A 24,763-nucleotide genomic window follows, 5' to 3' on the forward strand; every position below is an offset into this window, starting at 1 on the left:
GATTACAATAAGAACAAGATTACAATAAGGGTCTTGAATATGAGACTTGAAACCTGCAGGCAGGCCCCCCACTGTAAAAATCGCACCAGCCAAATTTGCACGCTACAGAGCCTGAAAAAAAAGATCCCGCGAACCACAAATTGACACACGTATGGGCGCTGCCATGGGGTGCTAACGGCAACACGGGGGGTCGAACGCGTCGCCAGCACAAACGTCCTACGCGATCAATAACGCATATAGGGCGCATTCAAGTGCGCCTACGCAGCCGGTAGTTCCTGGATACGCGATGACAGGGTCAATGGCCACTTCCACGCAGTAACATACTTCTGTCAGTGTCAGGGCCCTGGTGCAGGCTTCAGGATTTATAAGGTTATTATTGGAATAGGATTACATGTACCAGCAGAATTAGTATCAAAATTAAAGAGAATATTGGAGCTGCAGGGTTCAGATTAGATTAGGGAAGTATTCAATTTTCGCAAGTTGCTTCATTTTGTTCTGTTTTTGTGGTAATTCTGTACATACCATAACTGAGGTAGCTCCACTAGCCATTGGCCCATACACTACATAGGAATGACCTGTTATCCATCCTACATCCGCCGTACACCAATAGATATCCCCAGGATGGTAGTCAAACACATACTTGAATGTTGTGGCAGCATACAGCAGATATCCAGCCTGTGTGTGCACAACACCTTTGGGTGTACCTGTTGAACCACTGTGTAAAGGACAACATCAATTTTAAAAAGGGTTATACAAAAATCTCAGATTTATACACCACAATCACATAAGATATATCACCTGTTCAGGGTCTTAGCTAGAAATTGAGGGTTGTCCGTCATTTGAATAAAATTGCCTGTCCTAATTTGACCTTTAAAACATTTACCAGACATCTATAGCCCATTGGGGGTTCAAAGAGTTCAAATATGTGCTGATATGGCCTTGTTCTACAAATTGGGTCTACTAAAAAGGTCAATTAGCTTCTCAAAACATACAATTTATAATATAGCATCTGTCAAAGGCATTAATTTTGCCCGTCCCAGGCCAGTCAGGAGCAAACTGGCCGTCTAAAATGATGGCCAGACGGGTGGCTAGCTAAGGCCCTGCACCTGTTGCTTGAGAAATTGGACTCATGCATGCACACTGAGATGTTGAGGAGTCCAATGCATAAGCCTCACAAGGGGGAGTGCATTGGACTCATCAACAATCAGTACAAGTGTATTATTGTCTCCAATTCCTCGAGCACCAAGTGATATGCATATAAGACCCAGTACAAACCGGGTCGCAACATAGAGCTGAAAATCATCCTGAATTTTTTTATTGAACTTTTGTTACTGCAAACTATTACCGCATACTAGCTATGGTGTTTAATACATACAAATTATACTGCTTCAGATGTGCCTCACCTTGTGTAAAGCATGAATAAAGGGTCCTCAGCATCTAACCATTCTGTATCACACTGGTCACTGACTCCTTCCATTATTTCATGCCACCACCTGTCACGACCCGATACCATATTGGTCTGAAAGAGAATATACCAATTAACATGATTGCATTGCAAAGAAATTACAGGAGATGAACTCATAATACTCCATGAAGCCAGCCTCATGCATAATGCTATAAGAACTTTAGATACCACAAAGCTCAGAATTAGCCTGGTTTCATACTGTCTGCCACTTGCTGCCGAGTGGCGTAACACTTCATCATGCCGCTTGTACTTTTCTGCAAGCAGAGTGGCACACCGCTGAGCGGCAGTGGCATGACTTTGAAAGCTTATGTTGCCACTCAGCATGACCAAAAATTGTTTCCTGTTCTCATACTCAGAGCAGTGCCGATCCCAAGTTGACTTGAATTCATCTCCTGGCAATGCTGCCACCTGGGCAAAGCGGTGGAGTGATCGATATCGGCTTGCCACTGGTCACCGCTAGCGTTTGAGTGGCGAAGCGGCAGGAGAGTATGAAACCAGCATTATGAAAAGGGAAATCCACCCTATTGGATTGTCAGTAATGGGCACCAATGTTTGATGAAAATCACACCATAACTTAAATTGTGATTGTTGCAAAGGTTTGCACACCCATATGTTGTGAGAGTGGAATCCAAGTTATCCTCCATCTTCTTCACAAATCACATACTGAATTCTACTGAGATACCAGCTGGGGCATAGGGTATGATCACAAGAAAACACTGCCACCAAAGAGTTTTCAAAGAACACAATATAAATTATAAGTGGGTGAGTTTGATAGGACATGATGGTGGAGTAAATGATGAACAAAACTTGATAGACAGATGATTATTTGGTTGATAACTCAGCCAGTGATGTGTACAGGCTATTAAGACTAAGTATGGCTTGAGCAGAAGATGCTTGGTTTTATCGGGGTCTCCCCGTCAGTCCAAAACACTGTCAGTCCAAACCACCATCAGTCCGAATTTTTAGGGTTATGGTTAAGGTTAGGGTTAGCATTATTCGGACTGATAGTGTTTCGGACCGACGGGGTGTAACCGGTTTTGTCTGCTTGATTTATAAACAGTCTACGGCATACACGATTTAGGAATATAAGCTGTGCAATCTTCATTGACCGATTGATTGGTTGGTTGTTTGATTGAGTGATTGATTATCCTACTTATTAATTGATTGAAGGATTGTATGATTGGTAACTTGGGAACAGAATACTTACAGAGAGACTATAGCAAGGCCTCTTGGGAGTAGGTGAGTTTACTTCAGCTCCATTGTCAACAGATTTGGATCCCAGATGGCGAACAACTACCATGGTGGATACATCAAAACCCCTGCAATGACACAGAATTAAATGAACAAAATGACAAACACATGTACTGCCAATTCAAGTGTCAATACCACTACTTAATATTACATCCTTGTACCATTCGATATGCCTGATGTGCCACAAAAAATACTGTGCAAACATTGATATCCGATCCCTTAATTGTGATGCGATCAAGCAAAATCAGTCGGAACTCGGAAATGTTAAATTTTCCATTTCTTATAGGATAGTAAACAGCATTTACAAAGCTGCATTTTGCAGAAAATCCAATTGAAATTGAGCAACTAGTTCTAAAGACAGGAGCAAAAGAGTTTCCAAAACAAGAGGAAACAAAAGGAAATATCAGATATTTCCTTTGTTTGATTATATCTCAAAATCAATGTTTCTGAATTCCGACTGATTTTGCTTGATCGCATCACAAATATGATTATTTTAATGTTACTACATACAATGAAATAATGTACGAGTAGGCCTATATCAAATTACACTACAAGCAAGCTCCAACTCATTTTGCTTCAGTGTGTCAAATTGAGGGCGATGACTTACTGCGTTTTGTGTTTCGTAAGGTATTTTTAAATTCCATGATTTAGGCTAGGAGCATAGATAACACATTTACATACATGTGGATATATCGATTTATTTTGGAATTTTTGCCATTTAAAATAACATTGAATTTCTGAATTTGTAACCTTAAGTCCCTGCAAAAGTAATGGTCATTGCAATGATGCAGTTTCACAGCAAATTTTGTATTCATTCTGATAATATTGATTACCTTGTTTAATATTATAAATTCAGCTTTGACCATTAATAATTCAATAATGCCAATATTTTCATTGATTAACCACATTCTGTAATTACCTTACAGTTACCACACCATCTGTTGTTATACATGTCCAAGGATAAAAGTAACTGCTTGTTCATTTTCCCATCCATAATACTGCCATACATGTGAATTGATAATATTTTATGTGAATGGCATATGAATCGCTTTTAGGTACCTCACAAGTATTGATGATTTTAAATACTAACAAAATCTACAAAATGCAAGAACTGAATATGCCATAAAAGCTACCAAATCATAAAATTGGTTAGTGTTACAGTAAATAAAAGCACAGGCATGCATACAATTACACTTGCATCATATGCACACCCATTAAGGAATACATTTATCTTGCCAAGACAAATGAATGCAAAGTACTCATGTCATCTCACATTTCCATTATCTCATCTCTGTCTATTGCCCATGTAGGAGGAACCTGCTCTGAGCATCTCTTGTAAAGTCAAGAGCATACTTAAAGTGTTCATTCAATACACTTTGCCATTTGTGCTTGAGTTGTGTGTTGGAATATACTTACCCACAATATTTAGGTGAAATTTTGAAATATATATCTTTTCATACATAACATCAGTGAATAAATAATTATTTATTTATTTGTATGTGAAAATGATTTTGAATTGTATTTTTAGATGTGGCTTTACGTTCAGAATATATTGTTTCCTAGATATTGGTGCTAAACAAACTGATTAAGAATAAGATGAAATATGTCAAATGTGTACCTTGAAATGGACTAATAACAATTTTAACCCATTGTAGCAGAAATTATTTATGTCAATGAGAATCATGCATCCCTGCATGGTCATTTGCACTGATTACATAGGTCTGAATAAAATGTGCTATGATCTGTGAAAACCCTTCACATGCCCCATTATAATATTTTGTTTGATAAAGATAATGAACGTTTTATTACTATTTCTTTATTTTTTTTTTCAAATCCTTCTTTGCTCATAAGTTTGATGTTGCAGTCACAGATACAAAAGAGGTATATATTTCCATGTTTCTTGTCTACAAATCTTATCTGTTATCACATAATATTATAATGAATAAATTATGACAACTGGCATGCTTGTGTTTTGTATGTGAGCGAGAGTGAATGATATCTTTGTCCCTTTTTGTACCTGTTGCTCAAGTATTGATTATTATGTAACTGTTCAAGTTCACGACTGTTGGGAACTGGTGGTCATTTGGTATGTTTTTTCTCCTTCCACCAGTTCCAAGCACAGAGAATTAAAAAAAAATTATGACAACTCTATGTATGAAAAATATCTCTCAAAAAATTGTGATTTGTGATAATATCCAAAGTTCATGATACTAAAGTAAACTTTTTTAAACTATTAAATTACATTAAAACCATAAAAAGAGACTGCATGAGGAGTGGATTCCAATGTGTGGAGTACCATGCAGATTTTCCCTTAGGGATTTTCCCATATTATCATTTTACACATTCAAAATGTGCTTTCCTGATAATTCCACTTTGAGTGTCAAGCAGATAACATACACGGTTGCTGGTTTCTCTCTCAACTAAAGTACAGCACAAGTAGCCCAAAATGGTTTTTACTTCAGAAGTCATATGGTTCCACACATCAAGGTGGTTTATTGGGCCCCAGTTTTATGTCTAAAGGTTTCGGTTGGGAGCTTTTTGGCAACCCCACATCAAAGGTACAGTAGACATTATGATAGCAAAGTTTACTGTGTATATTTGCCTTGATGTGATCCATCATCTAGTGTCAATATTACTCAATATGGCAAAGGGCTGCACATGGCCTGATACAATTAATCAAATATTGTCTGCTATACAACACAATTTTGTAAAGTTACAAAGGAAACATATCCTGTTATTATGTTGTACCGGTACGTCAGGAAGGCATTCACATTTGTTTACTTACATTTCCCTATATAATGAGCTTAAGGGTATTACACCTGCCCAATTTTAATGCCTATTTTTGCATTTTCTCAAAAATTATAGCGTATTAGGGACAAGTAAGATATGTATATTATAGGGGCAAGGACTACAACTACTGCACTGGAAATTTAATCTCAGTACAGACAACAGTTGTGGAGTTACAGTCAAAAATGAGGGAAAACCAATATTTGATCAATAAATCAATAACTACTTGCTTTGAATTGCTGAATTTTCAGTACAGTAGCTGTAGACCTTGCCCCTATAATATAAATATCTTACTTGTCACCAATGTGCTATTATTTTTGTGAAAAATGCAAAAATAGGCAAAAAATTGGCCAGGGGTGTAGTACCCCCTTAAAACAGTGTCACGTTAAATAGTCCTCATAAATAATTTTCAAATACGAATAAATTACGATAACGGGGAAAACCAAAAAAAAAATTGACAAAATGTAAAATTGAAATATCCTAGCCTACAAAATGCAAAATTGAAATATCCTAGCCTAAAACAGACCATGCATTTATATATCTCATATGGCATGGTATAATGTACCAAATACCACTGAAAGGGTGTTTTATTCAGCGTTGAAATAAACCTTATCGCAGTGCAATTTGCACCCCAAAATTAGCCTGTTGCGATACAACTTTAAAAAGTGTGGTGCAAAATTGCGATATCACATTGTACTGACGTTAAGTGTTGATTGTCTGAGACTGCACTTCAAATTGCTCGGCGTCAGATGATACTAGAGCGGTTCTCGGTTTTCGCGGTTCTCGGCATTCGCGGTTCTCGTAGTGTGGGTTGGTCCGTATGTGACGCTTCTGTTCAGAACCTTGTGTGACCCTTCCCCGAAAAAATCATCCGCCACCACTGGTTATAACAAGGGCCTTGTAAATGCAACTGGTGAGACAGAGCCTCCCATGACGCTTTGTGTTTTCAGTCTGATTTCAGTTCCCTAACAGGTACAAAGTTTACGCATTATCATTAGGCCTACCAAGTATTGTATGTCCTATAATCTCTTATGTATGACATGGATCTTTACCATGATTGTGCAAGCCAAAAAAATATCATTTCAATACCCCAAACATGCGTTAAAAAAGACCATGTTTTACACATGCAACCTCAAGTTTAGACATATAATTTAATTTGGCCTAAACCTCATGCACGGAAAAATCATGCCGCCACCATTGGTTATGACAAGGGCCTTTTAGGGTGCACACCAGTAAATAACCCTCACTGACTTTCTGTACAGACAGGGGCCGGAAAACAACTCAGTTCTTCAAAACTTCCCTTTCTGCAAGCAGAAGGTCAGATGACGACATCCATTGTAAAAATTAATATATATATGGATTTCAGGATTTTTTTTCCAGAAATATTGTAAAAAGTTCAACCTATAACCCATACAGCTAACGCCACCTCACAAACAGCTTGGTGTTTCTGAAATGTAACACATTTTGAAAGTCGTCATAAAAAGTCGGATCCTGCTAAATTTACACAGACAATCTAATTTACAGGCCTAAATATAAATGAGGATTAAATATGAATCAGGGCCTAATAGTTGCCTTTTAAGCCTTTTCTAATGTATTACATTAAGTCATATTGCACATGGACTATAATGTACATAAGGACTAGTAATTACACTGACAAAAATAGTCTCATAAGTATGTTTACTTTCTTTACAGGTGGCGCTATGGGCAGTAGGCGCATAACCTTTTCATGATAAGATCCTCCACTTTTTTGAGTTTTTTCACTGTGGCGCACCATCCGAAAGTGATGGACGCCCACTTCTTGGCTCATCTGTGAGGGACATGTGGCCAGTTTGGAAATTCCTTTTACAAAAAGCAACAGTGCCATATGATGAGCAATCATCACCGTAGCGGATAGCTTTCATTTCATCATAGATTTTCTGAGCATTGTAGGCCTAACCCTTCAAATGCAGGAACTTAATCACGCTGCGTGACTCAATTTTCACCATTTTACAAGTTATGCGCCTACTGCCCATCTAGCGCCACCTGTAAAAAAAGTAAACATACTTATGAGACCATTTTTGGACCATAATGTAGAGAAGGACCAGTAATTGCACTGACAAAATTTCATCGATATAGCTCCTTCGCTTCTTGGTGATGTCAAAAACTTTTGGATACCCCCTCGTAGTTCTTTATTTTTGTTTCTGTGAATATCATCCGAAAAGTAGGCCTCCTGCACATTATGATTTTGCCTTGCTTTATTTAACTCTTTACTGGGGTGCATGCTCTCTGCTGGTTTTTTTCATGTTCCTCTTATCATTATTGACAAGATAGCACCTGCTGTACGCTGTTTATTTATTTCAGCCCTAAATTATTTCTTTACTTGTGTTTTTAGATTTTGAAGTTTATATCATGATAGCACACGCTATGTTTTTATACCAACCGCTTTTTCTTTTTGAAAACAGTTCTTGTTTCAAATCCTGGTCCGCAATGTCAACATTCAGTTCGTTCATAAAATATGGCTATTTATTTATGTCGCGTGTTAAGGGCTGGGGTATGAACGTTTGGACAGTATTTATTTTGGGACATTAGAGCACATCAGACATATCGAATTGCATTCTGAATACGAAGAATGTCATTCTGATATCAAATAATTTTGAATTTTTGAAATTACAATTTAATACACATTTTATGGCAAATCATTAAAATTGATATTTTTGATATTTAACAGTACTTGAAGTAAACTTTATAAATCTGATGATTTATACTTAAAGTGTAGGCCTAGGTGTAGGTGGGATAAAAGCCGACGGTCAATTGAAAATTTTGACCTTTCGTATTGAAGATATGGATTTTTTTTCCCAAAACACCAAAAATAATTAGGTCTTTTTGGGAAAAAATCCATATCTTCAATATGAAAGGTCAAAATTTTCAATTGATCGTCGGCTTTTCCTTCCTGCTACATACACTTTAAGAATATATCATTAGATTTATATAATTTACTTCGAGGACTGTTATATATCAAAATTCAAAAATATCAAATTTTTATAATTTGTCATAAAATTTGTATTATATTGTGATTTTCAAAAATGAAAATTATTTGATATCAGAAAGACATGCTTCAGATTCAGAAAACAATTGATAGGTCTGAGGTGCTCTCATGTGCCACAAAAAATACTATCGAAATGCAATAAACGCTCATTTTAGATCCCTTAAGTAGTTCTTTATTTTTTGCTCGAAGTGTATAAATATCATCAGACACATGTCACATTTTTATGTATGATTGTTCATTATCTAATCTTAAAATATATAATTCTTTAAACTTATTTCTTTTTTTCTGTTTCAGTGAATATCATCCGAAAAGTAGGCCTCTGCACATTATGATTTTCCTTGTTTTATTTAAACTCTTTATTGAGGTACATGCTCCTCTTATCGTTATTGACAAGTCAGCACATGCTGTACGCTGTTTATTTATTTCGCCCTCCTTTTCTTTACTTTTGTTTTTAGATCTTTAGTTCTTTATTTTTGTTTCTGTGAATATCATCCGAAAAGTAGGCCTTCTGCACATTATGATTTTTCCTTGCTTTATTTAACTCTTTACTGGGGTGCATGCTCTCTGCTGGTTTTTTTCATGTTCCTCTTGCTATGTTTTATACCAACCGCATTGTCTGTTTAAATCCTGAATATAACTGTATATATTGCAGGGTTGCCAAACCCGCGATGTAATAGGCCTAGGTCAATAGGATGAGTTTTGAAGAGTTTCCTCGCGACAATTTCCTGTCCTATAGACACCAATTGATGGTTAAGAAAAATATTGCATGACTTCTCAACATTGGCTTACGCGACTTCTGGTAGTTTTTTATCTCATAGAAACCAACGGTTGATAAAAAAATATTGGGCAACTTTTCAATGATTTGACCCGCGGTTTGCCCTCATTTGTTTGGCAACCGTGGTCTGTGTTAAGTGAATATATTTCGGTAAGAAAACAATTATCATAGACCATGTATACAGAACGGACAATAGTCATAGGCGCTCTCCTCCATTTTGAGAAATATACTTTTACACACACACTACATTTATAATTAAAATGATCAGCCTTAAAGTTTTACCTTTTAGTGGGTTAAGCCAAACCTAAGTGGATGAAATATAAATCAACACTTCTGGCACTGATTGGTTTCCGTAGTTGTTATATGGAATACTGAGCTGTCTGTAGCTACAAAATTGTCTGCAAATCGGCTTTTGCCGGGCCTCTCTTTTTTGGCTTTTTTCTCATTAAATTAGGGTCCCGTTCAAATAAAAAATAAACTGGTGTCTAGATGTAATCACAGTTAACACACCAGGAAAATTATAGAATATACAACAACCTAGTTACACCTGTACACCGCGAACAAACATGCACCTGGCCCGACCTGGCCGTATCACTTAGTGTTCTCCCTACGGATACCCTTAAGGGTCACACAATTACAACAAAACTTTCAAAATGGGGTGCAAAAGTGCAGCCCAAAGTAAAAAAAAATTAATTTGAAGACAGGTTTCATTTTAACAATCTATGTGCCACCAACTTCTGATTTTCTTGATTAGAAAACTTACTTTGTTTTGCATACATCTACAGCATCATCAGATATTTTCTTCAGATCCACTAGCTTAGCCCCTCTGTACACACCATCTAAAATGAAAAGCATAATTGAATGCATTTGTGAGTTTGCAGGTAAAACGCAGCTCTAAATAGCAGCGCACCAGGTGTTGCATTTTCCTACAACACACAATTTGTTGTGCAACATTTTCACATATCGAAGTCATCGCATGCGCGATTATCATCGACCTGCATATGCCGCAAATCATCGCGTTTTAGCCTTCATGCACGATTAACTTTACATGCGCAAATCAATATTGCAACCAGCAAAATACGCACTTACATCACTCCGATCTTGAAGCAAACCAATGTATAACAATTAACAATGTCCCATGGAGGCCACAAGAAGCATTTTTGAAAATTGAGTTACTGTAATTATACCTAAATACAAACATTAAGCTATCATATACTGAAACCATCAAAGGTCTAGCATACTTGGTTCTAAATTTCTATTCTTGCCTTGACCTCAATTTCAAATTTGCCGCCTTTGGTCTCCATGTAACAGATGATGTCACATATAGAAAAGAATATCAATCAGAATGAAATACATTGTAAGCATGTGATCTGATGATCATGTGCCAAAAGATGGATCCTCATGTGATCTGATGATCATGTGCCAAAAGATGGATCCTCAACTTCACATACCTGCTGTAATTAAAACGGCAGACTTGGCATCCAACATGCGGCCAGCTAAAGAATCCGCAGAGAACCCACCAAACTACATGAGGGGAAAAAGAGAAACATACACAATCTAAGAAATTTGTAATATTAGTACAAAGGGTTTATACATGTAGGCCAAGCAAAGTCAATAGTAAATGCTTCCTTCTTCTTTTTGGATGGGGATATTCCCTATTGCTGCAATTTTACGCCAACTTGCATTTTATATTGGGTGTGACCAGACCGACAACCTCATTCCCCAATTTATGCTATAACAAATGGAGATTATGGCATGAGAAAAAAAACCACATCTGACGCCGAATTCTCATAATCCCAGTGAAATTTTAGGCCTGAAATATGTTCCGTCTAGATGTTTGATAAGACGAAAAAGTGATAGCCTCATCCCCCATGGTGGTGTCCCAACATATCATTCCATGGACTATTGTGAAATACATTTATGCTTCCAATATCCAAACTGCTATTAACTCAAAATTTGGGAATCAGATTATTTTGATACAGGCCCTTAATGAGGGGTACAAAACACAAAATGAAAATATTTGACCATACACCTGTATTAAATTAAATTTATTTTTCTAAAGGAAGGTAAATCTTAATCATACATCTTCATTATCATTTATGGGTATTTTGTGGTCATCAGAATTTTACATTTCTTGCATAAAACAATTACATGCACAATAATAATCAGATGTCCAATGTTTCAAAATAATCAAAGGAACTTTCAGAGATATATGTCAAGGACCAACAAAATCTGTAAAATTTTCTGAAGTCAGAAAAGGCTCCTAAAACATTTTCATTTCAGAAATATCAACAAAATGTGAAGAAAACTGAAAGGTTACATCTGTCTTTGAGATCACAACATGCATGATGCATCCCCTATTGGATTTGCATGGAATTATTTATGTCTGGGGCATATTATAGTGGGGTCTCTCTTGACATGAAAAATGTAGCGTTCAGCTATATTCACTGTAGGGGTTACTTACTACATTTTAAAATAAATATTCTATAATTCTGTATGTGCAAAAACATGACATGTGTGCGGAATATTGTAGTTTGGGATTTATGAACAGCTCTCTGAATTTTCCTTCAATAATTACATGTACACAATGCTGTTCTGCAAAATATGACATTTCATCTGATAATGAATATTTCATAATGAAAATGTCTCCTCACCCCTCAACAATCAAAACATATAATCTGAAATCAAATTTAGGGCTCATATTGAAATACCCTACCACGTTTTCACACAGAAAGAAGGCAGGATTCCCTCGCTAAGCGCCGCGCTTTAGGAAAGCTCGGTCAGGAAAGCGCTCCTAATTTAAGTCAGTGAAGTGGCTAATTGCAGTGTTATAATCACACAGGATTTTAACAAAAGAAGGCTAGCACAGGAAAGCTGCAGGATGGCGCACACCTTCCTGTGTAAGGGAATTTCAAAAAGAGCCCTTAAATAGTCATATGGCCATCTATTGAAACAACAATTTTTATCTAAACACAGACTCTTCAAATATTAATTTCAAAATCTATAAATTAACCAGTCTCAACTGGAAGCCATTGCCAATTTTACTCCGCACATAAAATTGAAGCGCTTCTCCAGTAATCTTGTTAGATGTACAACATCTATCTGGATAGTGACTTCCACATGCAGATTCTGCCACCTTGCATTTATAATCAGTGATACCAACACTGCCATATCATGTAGCTCCCAAATTAGGCTATTTCATAAATCCTGCTGTAACATACCTAAACTTTGGCTATTTATATTAATTTTGGTTAATATTTTTGCAACTCTGTGAGTTAGTGTGCCATAAAACCTATACATGTAGGGATTTTGCATTCTTAATGCATGATGGATCAATGAACAATTACCTTTCCACCCAATTGGGTAATTTCAAACAGTTTTGTGCTAACATGTTATGCACCCAAATTAAACAATTTGATGCATAGACTGCCCTTAAAGTTTAGGCTACTTGGGAGCTCATTACTGCTGCCAAATTTTCATGGCTTGGCATTTAAAACTATTGGCAACACTACATGTATTTATAATAAAATTGGGCTTGCAAATTTAACGGCTGTAGGCAGTTACGTTAGTTGATTGAATGTCAACTGCTGAAATCAAGTCCACTAGATACACTGTAAACAATATAAAATTTATCAAAATATTTTTTTTAAATATTTGATATAATAGTGAAAACATACAAAGCTATTGATCTAGACAAATTTACCGATACTTTTAAAGAAAAAAATTTAAATTTTTAGCTTAGTATCGAGCCTATTGATGTACATAACATACCATAAAATTTTATCAACGTTTTGAAATTGACTTTTTAGTAATTTTGGATGTGGTACCTACTCATAGCTTTTTAAACAAAATCAAAGCACAAAAGGAGAATGATATTTCAAAAATTACCTCTTCACTTTTGTTAATCTCCATACCTAGGTTTAATACATAAACGTCAAAAAGTACAATTTTGCCAAGTTGACCTGGCTTTGTGGGAATGGGTCACTGACTCACATTTCTTGTAAATATGCATCCTTCATCAGAAATCTAATTAGGAAGGCAAGCCTAAGGAAGAAATAAATCCTGACTGCTCAATTGATATGTGTCAGGTTTTCTGAACAGGTTGTTTTGCAATGCTTGCAATTTATTGCAATGACAATTGTATCTCACAAGTTTATATGCAGGAATGGGTAGAGAATTTTGTAGATGCTTGAAATTAATTATAGTTTTTATACCACATTAATTACACCACATATTTCTTGACATGGAAGCACAGCAACATATAATTCTGTAGTGTGGTTACTGATGAAGAAGTCAATCTTCAAGAACCAAACAGCTGAAATTAATTGACTGGATTAATGTTTCAATCAATATTAAATTGATATTTTACTGCAAATATGCCAGAAATAAATTGCTGAGGGGATTTTTGCCTTTGATACAAATTATGTACAACATACAGCTTGTCATATAAAATTGTTTTATGGTAGTTCAAATGAAGCATTGTTAAAAAAAACCCACCCACAACAATGGCGTACCATGGCCGCTTCTACCGGGGGGCGGCTGCAGAAAAGGTCAATTTTGCCGCCCCCTTCATCAAAAGCCCAAAAAGGTTCACCTATTTTTTTTTAGCCAGCAGGGTACGTGCTCAAGAATCTAAAAAGTGTGGGAGTGAGGAGCAAATGTTTTTTTTGCTCCTCAACCACCCCCCCATTCTGACCTCCCAGCAGTGGCCCTGCTGGTGACCAAAAGCAAAATTTTGTGGTATAGTTTCATTCGATGCACAATTTTTTAAACCTGTTTTTCATTAATAGTTTGTCTTACCGTCCCTTCTGCCCTGCCCTTTTCCCCTTCTCCCGCCACCCCTTCTTTTTTGCTGCCCCCTGCTTTTACCCCAGGTGCTCACACTTCAAAAGCCCCCCCACAAAAAATGTGCATGCACAAAATCAACAGAGATTCAGGAATGGTTTGAGTGATCACAAAACATATTATTTAGAGTTTACTGACCACATTTTATAGGTTTGCTTGAGGCTATTTCTTTTATCATTTTCTACAAAATAACCTTGTGGATTTCAGGTGTAGTAATTATTAATAGTGAAGCAAGAAATTGACCTGGGCGAACTTGGAAGGTATAATGCTTTCAAATTTTAATTATTGGAAAGTACTACTTCTTTGGTTTTCCAAATATATGAGGGTCACAGAATTTTGACTACATGTACATGTATTCAATTATAATCTACTTGTAGGTGTACACATAATACATAATACATATTATATGCGTACTTGAGGAAAAAATAAGGGGCATTATGTGAAACTAGAGTCTGATGTTACATGTCAAGTACAATGTAGATACTTAAAAGAACAGGTTAACACATTTCTGAGAACAAGTTGCTTGCCTGATTATGTGATAACATTATGAAACATGTGCAACATGGCAGTAGCAAGTGTCCGAAATAAGCACTTATCCTCTTGTCCTCTTGTCCAAAAATAACTGAGGACAACCATACTGAGATATGTACTTATCCTCTGGATAACCACTATATTTTACCTCTTAAATATGACACATTTTGGGGACAACCAAAATGTTTTGAGGACAAGCAGAATTTATGCTTTTTGTCCTCGGGACAACCTCCATATTTTCCTTATTTCGAACACTGGCAGTAGCACTTGTTCAGTGCCTGTATGGGACCATGACAACCCCTCTCTGACATTACAAAATCCACCCCAATGCTGAATATTTCCTTAGTATCATCTCCTCAGTTTGATGGCCTCTGGGGTGATATTACCAATAAATATAATGTTATATAAAGGCCTAAGGATGAAGGAGCAATAATGCCCCTTCCCTGATCATCATCATGAGCAGTGATTTTAAATTTTGACAACTAAAGAACCTTGTTCTGTGTTTTTAGGAGCTTGGGTTTTAAGCTTGATATGCCTAAATTATGCAAATCAGATACTTAATTACCATTATTTGAGACAAAAACCTACTGAAATTTGGAGACCGCCAATTGCCACCCCTCCACCAAATTGCATCACCATGCCTCACCAGTTCCGAGAAAATGCACTTGCAACCTCGGACTAGTCCGACGTGTAGGACCTTTTTTTCTTATTTACCAGACAATGTTCAGCTCAGACTATGACCACTATCTCATATCTATGGCGCAAGAAAGACGAATCGCGAAAGTCCAGTGACCGCGCCGCCCGCTTTTTTTCCGGGTGGGGCGGTTAGTGGACTTTCGCGGTCAATCTTTCTTGAGCAATCAGAGCCTGAGCAGTGATAGTTGGTAACTGAGAAAAAAACAGGTCCTATTCGTCGGACTACCTCGGACGGACGGAATGACAGGCAACCAGGAAACATAATTACCTCCGGTGGAGCCATAAAAATGTGTTTCACTACGGCCCATAGAACGGTACGTGTGGTATACGGTATACCACAATTGGGGATGAGGCTATCACTTTTCCGTTCATAACATCTAAACCGAATATATTTTAAGCAGGGATTATGAGATATATGAGCTTTCTTCTATACCAAAATCTCCATATTGATAGGAAAAAGTGGGGAATGAAGCTGTCGATCAGGTCACCCATCTTATGTTAGAATATTTAGCAGTAAGTTTTCAAAAATGTTTTTGAATGTTATGAAAATGTTTTATACCCTTTATATTATCCAACAATTAAATGTATTCTGACAATCTTTAATATCTTACTTTTTGCGAATAATGTCGAAAACGTTTTCTGTTAGCTGGGATACAGCAAAACTGAATTATTGTCAACACATGTAGTAGTCCTGGAGCACCAAAAATATAGTTTTATAAAATGTATATAAGTACATATATAACCGTAAAATGGAGTCTATGACAAAACAGGGGGTTTATAGTTGCTGCCAGAGATAAACTTGGAATGTTCAATCATAATAACAAATTTGCCATACTGTGCAGGTCAGCAACCAATCATGCTGCACCGCTGCTCTGACATCAGACCTAACATCCGAGCTACTTGTCTTTCTGCCACACAGCCTATATAGCCCCCATCCCTTGCACAATACTTACCACAATGGAATGCATAGCCCCAATACGAGCACAAGCCAACATAGCAACCACTAATTCTACTATCATGGGCATATATATGGCAACCCGGTCCCCTTTCTTCACACCTGCAAAGAATAAATGAAAGTAAGGAAATTAATTGATGAACAAGCATACCTACGAGCGAGGAGTAATATGTTAACACAATCTGGTCCATGGAGGCCAAAGGAGGCATTTTTGAAAATTTACTATAATTATTACCTTATCCAAACATTAGGCTACATTGTATCATATGTACTGAAAACTCCAAAGGTCTAACATATACTTGATTCTAAACTTATGAAGTTTTACAATTTCTATTTTCTTATGTATTTTATTGTTTTTTACTCCATATTTTTGCCCTTATCTCAATTTTAATTTTGCCACCTATGGCCTCTGTGGACCAGATCATGTCACATACAATGTATGTCCTTTTATGACTATTGGACCAGTCCACTATTAAAAATGAATAATCGGTGAGCGTATTGCACTTTTCATTGCAATATTTGGTTTTAAGTATGGTACTACAAATGATTGAAAATAAAATGATTCTAACTAAACATGAATTGATTTTTAGAATGACTAGCGGGAGTGAGACACCACGCGGTCCCAGCTAGATGAGTAAATGGGAGCGTTCACTGAAACAGGACTAATTACTGAACAGGTACATTTGTAGAACCCTTGAAAAGGTCATTTTATCTAGATCTAAACCTGCCCCTCTTAAATTTCCTTTTTAGCTTCTTTCTTTCTTTTTAGTTTTTACTACATGGGCCCATGTTGTTCCCATTTTAAAAATATTTGCTGCTTAGCTTGTGATTTTCTGTTTCCATATATTTTTTTAGGCCTATTTATTTAACCCTGTTCCCATTATTTTGTTTAAATCTCTTGTTTATACTTTTTAACAAACACACATCTTTTTCCTGTATTTATTGTGTCCTCTCATAGCATCAGTAGACCTGTTCAGTACACCCATAATATCATAACCCCATACCTGTGACCCGCGTCCATGTACCATTTTGTCCTTTGGCTTTATGCAGTCCTTATCGCGTATTGCTGTGTTACCCGCGGCACCCGCGCTGTATTTCTGTGTTATGCGAGCGGTGTTAAATATGCCCATCTTGTGATAAGCGTGGTTAGGTTAGCAACCTACTACATTTTCCCTGTTTACCTAGGTTAGCAACCGACAACATTTTTACTGTTTTTGCAGTCAATTCTTGACCGATTTCAACCAAATAAAGTCCATTGCATTTCCCATATATTCCTTGATCTCCTGTATGAATTTGGCGACATTTGGATACAAACTGACGGAGCCTTTCAATCTTCATACATACATAAGTATACATATATATGTACATGTATACATATAAACAACTTTTCACTAATATTCATAGTAAGATTAATTCATTACTGGGTATACTAGCTTCAATATGGTATGTGAAATACCCTGTGCTCAGCCTCAAGTTTCATACTACTACATGTAGTACTAGGTTCAGTTTTTGGCTTCACTTAGTATGACACATACATACCATACCGATGCTAAATCCAATAACTAAATAATCCATACCAGTTACTTTGTATAAACTTACCCAAACTTTTCAAGACATTAGAAAACTTGCACACTTCTTTCAGAAGTTGGCCATATGTGATGGTACTGTGGTCTCCTGGATCATTGCCCTCCCTGAAATAGAATAAAACACACATAAAACAATGGAAAAATGAAAACTCAATACAGCTGGAAAAACATGCAAAAGGCGATTTTACTAACAATTGAGACAAACAATTAAAGATGGCCTAAAATATGAATGCCTCGATCAATTTTAGCAAATAAGATGACAGAGGTGTCATTTTTAAGCTTGCAAAATGCTTTCAACCAGAATTGACTTCACCTGTGAAGGCCCCCCTTTGATGCTGCATCGCATATATTGTGCAACATTTCCAACAATAAATTCTTGGAAACACAATAAATTGTAAAATGTGACTGTGCACCACCGATGGGCTGTTTCTTTATTGATTTTAAGTGATTATTATTTCCAAATGAAATTTGAAAGCCAAGAAAGGATTGAGAAAAGTAGAAGATACTGTGAGTTTAACATTACATGTACATGAATTTGTAAACATGAATTTAACTTCTTCTAGGCCTCGGGATAGACTACAAAAACGTAGTAAGGTTTAGTTTTGCATCATAGTTAAAAGTTTCCAAACACTTTGGAGTCAAGGTTTAATGTATTGGAAGGAGGGCAGGGCTTCGATAAATGAGGGAAATTCTGGGGCAAAAAAAACAAGGTCAAAACAACTTTTTGAAAACAAGTGAAAATGGCCATTTTTCTAGGGAGTTTTTGTCTCGAAAACTAATTTTAAAATAATTGTAAAAAGAAGAAACGTACCTTAATAAAAATTAGTTTCACTATCGTTACATGAAAAGATGATGAGATTAGTGAAAAGTTTGAGAAATATGGGAATTTTCTCAGAGAAATATGTCCCGTTTTTTTGAGAAATTCGCCATCTTGAATAAATGCAGAATTGTACCACGCAGTAAAAAGATGTCACACGCGCTTGAAAATGCATGATTCGCTAGCATAAATTTCCGTCAAAATGCACGTACATCATGCGCTTGTGTTGCGCGAAAGCTTCAGAGCTGGTATCACTGGTTTTGTATCAAGCTCTTTTATAAATGTCAAAAATAGCTATAAAAAAAGAAATTTGGAACAAAATAAAGCTTGTCCGCCAGAATAAAAGGTATGTTTGTACAGTTGAAAACAAGTTTAACCTTGTTGAGAAAGATTAATTTGATAAATTAGCAATTTTAACCTATAAAGCTCGGGTGGTCTAATAAAAGTCAGGATCGCCGGTCATTTCCGGTCATACCAAGAATATAGAAAAGAAAGGATTAAAATTCAAATTGAGAAATAAATTCTAGGTATATGACTTGTTGTACTACTAGCTACTACTAGTCATGAATATGGCTTTTGCGATCGCCGTACCGTCACTACTGTCATTGACTGTTTTAGTCGTGATAGCTAATATTTATATGTAGTAGGGGAGATTGGGGTTAGTTGGAACACGGGGTAAGTTGAAACATTGTATTTTTTTCTGACACAAAAAATTAATTTGGTAAAATACTGGCACCTAGTAATAGGTATTAGTAATGCTTCCGTCAATTGCAAGCCCGGCTACCAGGGACCCGGGCACAGCGGGATGTAGCGGGGGAGATTACCAAAGGCAATTGTAATAATCCCCGCTATGCCCCGGGTACCGGGGCACAAATTGTGGGTGTAACCCCCGGTACTGTCCCTGCCCATGCCAGCCGGGTTTCAAAGTGCTGTATTAATTTTCAATGTTTTTAATCAGCAAATCCAAAATTTAAGTATTTTCATGGCCCCGCTACCGGGACGACTGATTGTACATCCCGGGTACAGTCCCGGGTACCGGGGACGTACTTTCTGGTAATTTCAGGGTGACAGTCCCGGGTATTGTGTCTACAGTGCCCGGGTCCCTGGTAGCCGGGCTTGCAACTGACGGAAGCATAAGGGTCCACCAAATTAGCAACAGAACTGATGCCCCACCAGTGTTGGCTTGGGAAAGGAATATCTGTTTTTTGACATGCTGACTAATTTTTATACCCCTCAGAAAAGATGCGTTATCTCCATGTTGTTTGAAGATTCAGGGATTATTTTTTGAGTATCATAAGCACAAGTAGTAAGTCCCAGAATAATGTTAAATAAAAGTTTTATTGTATTTCTTCTTTTGTGTAATGAACTTTAAAATGTAAAAATAGGCATCGGGGTTAGTTGAAACTTTTGAGGTGGGGTTATTTTGACACGTGAAAATCGCATCTAGGAAAATATGGTTAAAACTTTGACTTTTTAAAAATTTGTAACATGTTTACCATTTCTTCAAAAAGACTTCAATATTGCTTTAATATGGTTAAAAAGCAATAATACTAAGCAATAAGTGCACACAGAAAGTACATTTTATAATATTTTAGGCTTCTCATATTTTGGTCCATGGTGACACTCGTCACCTTGTGTCCAAAGTATTGACCCGCACTCCACATATTTATTTATTCATTTTTTCACACTGATTGTATGTTAAAGGGTGCCTTCAAGGCAGGGTTATAGCTAGCCCAAGTTGAGTGCGGGTAATTTTACTATCCAATTAGGCGCTGGCTCGGGTACAATCTTTTTAGTAAACATAAGTTATCTGGGAATAAGCTTTGGGGTATCACCCCCCTAATTTTTTTTTTTTTTTTTTTTTGATGAAAAAATCATCATTTACTTAAAAAAAAATTCAATTTAATTTTTTTTTTTTGTGCCGGGCGGACAGCGCCAGTCCCGGGCGGGGCCGCCCGGTGCCGCCCACCGTAGCTATAACCCTGCTTCAAGGGAAGTATAACCCTAACAACACAATAATAATTATTTTGAAATTTTTACAAGCCGTGTTTCAACTAACCCCACCCTATGTTTCAACTTACCCCAGGGGTGGGGTAAGTTGAAACACTTTTTTCAAATTTTCAAATTGGATTATATGAATAATCATAAGCAGGTCCAATAAAGTTTAAGGCTGTATTTGTAGCATGTATGTATATGTTCATACTGATATGGTTAGTGTTTCTTGAAAGTAATCGGTTTGCGTTAAAAAGCCGATTTTGTGAAAAATGTTTCAACTAACCCCAATCTCCCCTACTACTAGTACTGCATTAGTACAAGGAACTTATACGATGTCCTCATTCACAAACTGATACTATCTGTCCATCGTATAAGACTTACCGCACGGCAGCTGGTTGAAGGAATATTACACAGTCAAGAATAGGCTCCATCATTTTTTTTGTTCTGATCCCTCCCAGTCTCCCAAAACATCAAAACATCAAAAGCGTTGCACATTTACTTACTTAAGACTGTCCTTTTTCATATACGCAGACAAAGTAGGGCCAAGCTACCTAGAAATGGTCAAATTTTGGCAAGAAATATCTCTGTGTAATCCTATGTAAGTCCCATATCACATCGTTATCGGCGATCGTGATTTTTTTCTGAAGTTTGGCTGGTGGTACCTACTAGCGTCATGCATGTGATGTGGCACAGCTAAAATAATCGATCGGGGATCATTAAAACATCAACAAATTTCAAAACACAGAAAGCAGTAAACTTAATGGCGAGCGGTCCGAATTTTGAGCCATACAAGTTTACGTGGTGAACTAAGTACTGCATGACTGAGTGTAGAAATTAAATTTCTAAAAAAAATTCTTACCAATAAAATGCAATATTGTCACCCAATCCATTTTTGACATTCCTGTCCAACACATTGTAGCATACATTGGTCTTTGCCCCTTGCATCCATTTGATATCAATTGGACCTTTTGTTACGTCAAAGTTATATTCTAAAAACTTGTCCCGATTTGGAGGCGTTTCGAAGTGGAAACCGAAATCTTCAATGATTTTACTCCAGAAGGATGCGGGGTCTTCAATGGACTGCTTATGCATCTCTTTATACTGCTGCATACTCGTAACGTAGGCACCATTTTGGCTCGCTGAGCTCGGAGGATAGACTTGAGTATTGTTTTCTCCACCTCCGCTTGCCATTTTTCTGATTGAAGTCAAGGGACTTGTAGAAAATGAAGAAATTTTGAGCACTCTTGTTGTAAACACTCCTTCCAAAAGCCAAGCTTGCCGTCAACTAATGAACTTTGAACCCTGCTGTGACCCGACAGTCTTCTCGCCAGTCGGTAAAAACGATGATTTCTGATAGCGAGTTTATTTACTCCAAACGGTGTAAGACGCTGCTGCACGATTTGTTGTCCACATTATCTTTATTGAGGGTAAGAAGAAGAAGATGAAAACGAAAGACGACGAAGATTACAAAGACAAAGACAAAGAGGACGACAAAGAAAGAGGAGAACCGCATAATATTAATGGCGGCGCCGGCCTCATGACCATATCAATTTGTAAGAGCTCTTTAGCAAAGTGGTTTGAACATTGAATTCAGCCGTAGTGATGACAAAACAGGCGAAAATAGTAACTTTTTGCACAAGATTTGCAATTTAAAGAGAGTTGGCCATTGCCGGGGCCATTGCTCATTAAAAGGAAGCTATTAGGCCTATATATGGATAAGTGTGCTCTTTCAATGAATGACATAAAATTTGAAAAAATTGTACGGAACACTTAACGCGGCTGTGTACTCTAGACATTGTTTCTTTCGCGAAATTGAGTTATTTTTATATGTTTGTACTTTGTTATGTTTTTTATAAATACAAGGAATGAAAATCCAGATTTATAAACTCCAACTGCAATATTTTAAGGATTTTATTTCAAGTTCCACTCGTGTTTGAAATTTAAAAGGAAAGAAAATCTTTGTTGTACCAGCAGGGTACACTCGCGCAATTTGGTAACGCACAGATACGCTACGCATACGCGACGCTTATCTGCATGCGTGGCGCATCTTATGGAAACACCACGGAAGCACTGATTTCACAAAAACCTGGCGGTCAAATGGCTCCGTTTTAGCTGATAAAATGTGATTTTTTCAAGTTCTTTCCCCGATTTAAACATCAAGATATGAATAGATTTCGCCCAAACTTCTCAAGGGGCTGTGGATTTACCCGATGTTCACGTAATGTAAGGTAGAAAAACAAGAACTGCCGCATTCTCCTGTAAGCTTCGATCAAAGTGCAAAATGTGACCACTTCAAACTTCAACGGCCTTTATTTCAATGTTCATTTTCTCGGTAAAATGACGATTTAGGTACACGATAACTCAATAAATACAGCATCTACAGGTAAGTAATTATGCTCATCATAAAAAGCATGATTGACTTAAGAAACGGTTTTCTCATTTTTTTACATTTTGGTCTATTTCCAATTTTAGGCATCATTTTGTGCAAATAGGCGGTTGTGAATTTTAAAAAGTCCATTTTGATGCCTTATATGGTCAATATCTCCAAAAATAAGGCCAATATCAAAAAACTAAAAAAACCGTTTTTGGAAATGGAGCCTCAAGATTAAGAAAAAAGCAAAACGAAAATTTTTAGAAAGAGTGTGTTTTTGTTATGATGTACCGAACAAAAATTGCAAAAAATTCACTTTTTTGTGATTTTCTTCATAATTGTTGTTTTTACACCAAAACTGTACTTATATTGAGATTCACTGATGTCTTGCCTTTATAAAAATGTTTACTTTTACATGTCTTACGTGAATAACTACAAAGTTATGGCACTTTTACTACATGCGTATCTGAGAGTACACAGCCATGACCTTAAGGTTTTGACTTTTAAAACCTAGGCCTACATTTTGGTCAAAAGTTGTGATGCAGTGATGGGATAGGTTGTTTTTAACAGATTTACCACATTCGCCTTGTTATTATTAAATTGCGTTTAATCTGTTATGAAAAAGGTGTGGGAAGTGTTCATGATGCAGTCATGTCTACAGTAGAATTCATCTCGACCTTTGCAGGACTTAAACCCCATTAAAAGCTATTAAACCAAGATAACACTCATTGAAACAGCTCAACTGATTAAATCGGATCTTCTCTGGTTGTGCACATGTGTCTGTTTTATATGTGCGTATCGCTATGAGGTGCTATAATACAGCTTCAGTTGGGTAACTGATTATAAAGGAAACGCAAGGAAACAATGGTATGTGGACCTTTGTTCACGAAATGAGACAATGGCCTGCTTTTTGTTAACCAGCATTCTTGAAAATGAGCAACATAATGATTGTTGACTTAACACGGTTTGGAAATAATTTCTTCATATTTTTGGTGTTATCTGTCGTTTACATATCCTTCCTAAAACACAAAAGTGCGACTATTTCCAAACACCTAAATTAGCTAAAAATTTAGGACATGTTACAAAACTATATTTTCTAGAATTTCGTAGAATAGTTTAAATGTAGCTTGTATCGTTTTTTGTGGCATCCTTCAGAACGGAGCGGTCCGTTACCAATATAGCTCAATATTTTCGGTCAAATCTCCATTCAATTAACACGGGGAGTTGGCTAGCTATGAGCTAGCTATGCTTTGCCCTCACTCATATTCTACGAAAGTGCGACTATTTCTGAACATCTAACCTAGCTGTAATTTTAGGTCATGTTAGAGAAATATATTTGCTAGAAGTTTGGAGAATAGTTTAAATATTGGCCGGTTATTTTTCACACTGTGATGTTAACTAGGCAAATGCAATATACTTCTAACATACACTATTTGTAAAGGTCGCGCGTCAATGGTGAGAGCACTGTGTATTGTGTATAGGAAAACGGACAGTAACTGCAGTATGTAGCTTTCGTTCGATATAAAAAATTCTGAATTAAGAGAAAACATGAGGTTTTGACAAAAACCAATCACAGATGCATATTTTCTTCTAGATCTCACACAGCTCTTATGATGCTATGCACTCAACCGTGTAGTATAAACACAGACTGCGTATAAAGACTA

General features: G+C 36.7%; 1 protein-coding gene across 1 annotated transcript in view; it reads right to left on the reverse strand.

The window, feature by feature from the left end:
* The window catches only part of LOC140165965 (acetyl-coenzyme A synthetase, cytoplasmic-like), a 34,221-nt gene extending 12,195 nt beyond the window's left edge, over positions 1 to 22,026 (reverse strand). The window contains exons 1-8 of the mRNA XM_072189324.1: positions 21,588 to 22,026; positions 17,930 to 18,021; positions 16,329 to 16,432; positions 10,755 to 10,827; positions 10,067 to 10,142; positions 2,673 to 2,784; positions 1,404 to 1,519; positions 523 to 715 (exon numbers count right to left, since the gene is read on the reverse strand). Coding sequence (XP_072045425.1) covers positions 523 to 715; positions 1,404 to 1,519; positions 2,673 to 2,784; positions 10,067 to 10,142; positions 10,755 to 10,827; positions 16,329 to 16,432; positions 17,930 to 18,021; positions 21,588 to 21,919 — 1,098 coding nt within the window. The 5' untranslated portion in view covers positions 21,920 to 22,026. The remainder of the gene's footprint in view (positions 1 to 522; positions 716 to 1,403; positions 1,520 to 2,672; positions 2,785 to 10,066; positions 10,143 to 10,754; positions 10,828 to 16,328; positions 16,433 to 17,929; positions 18,022 to 21,587) is intronic.
* Between the last annotated feature and the right edge of the window lie 2,737 nt (positions 22,027 to 24,763).

This window comes from Amphiura filiformis, chromosome 12 (assembly GCF_039555335.1).
Source record: "Amphiura filiformis chromosome 12, Afil_fr2py, whole genome shotgun sequence".
Lineage (NCBI taxonomy): Eukaryota > Metazoa > Echinodermata > Ophiuroidea > Amphilepidida > Amphiuridae > Amphiura > Amphiura filiformis.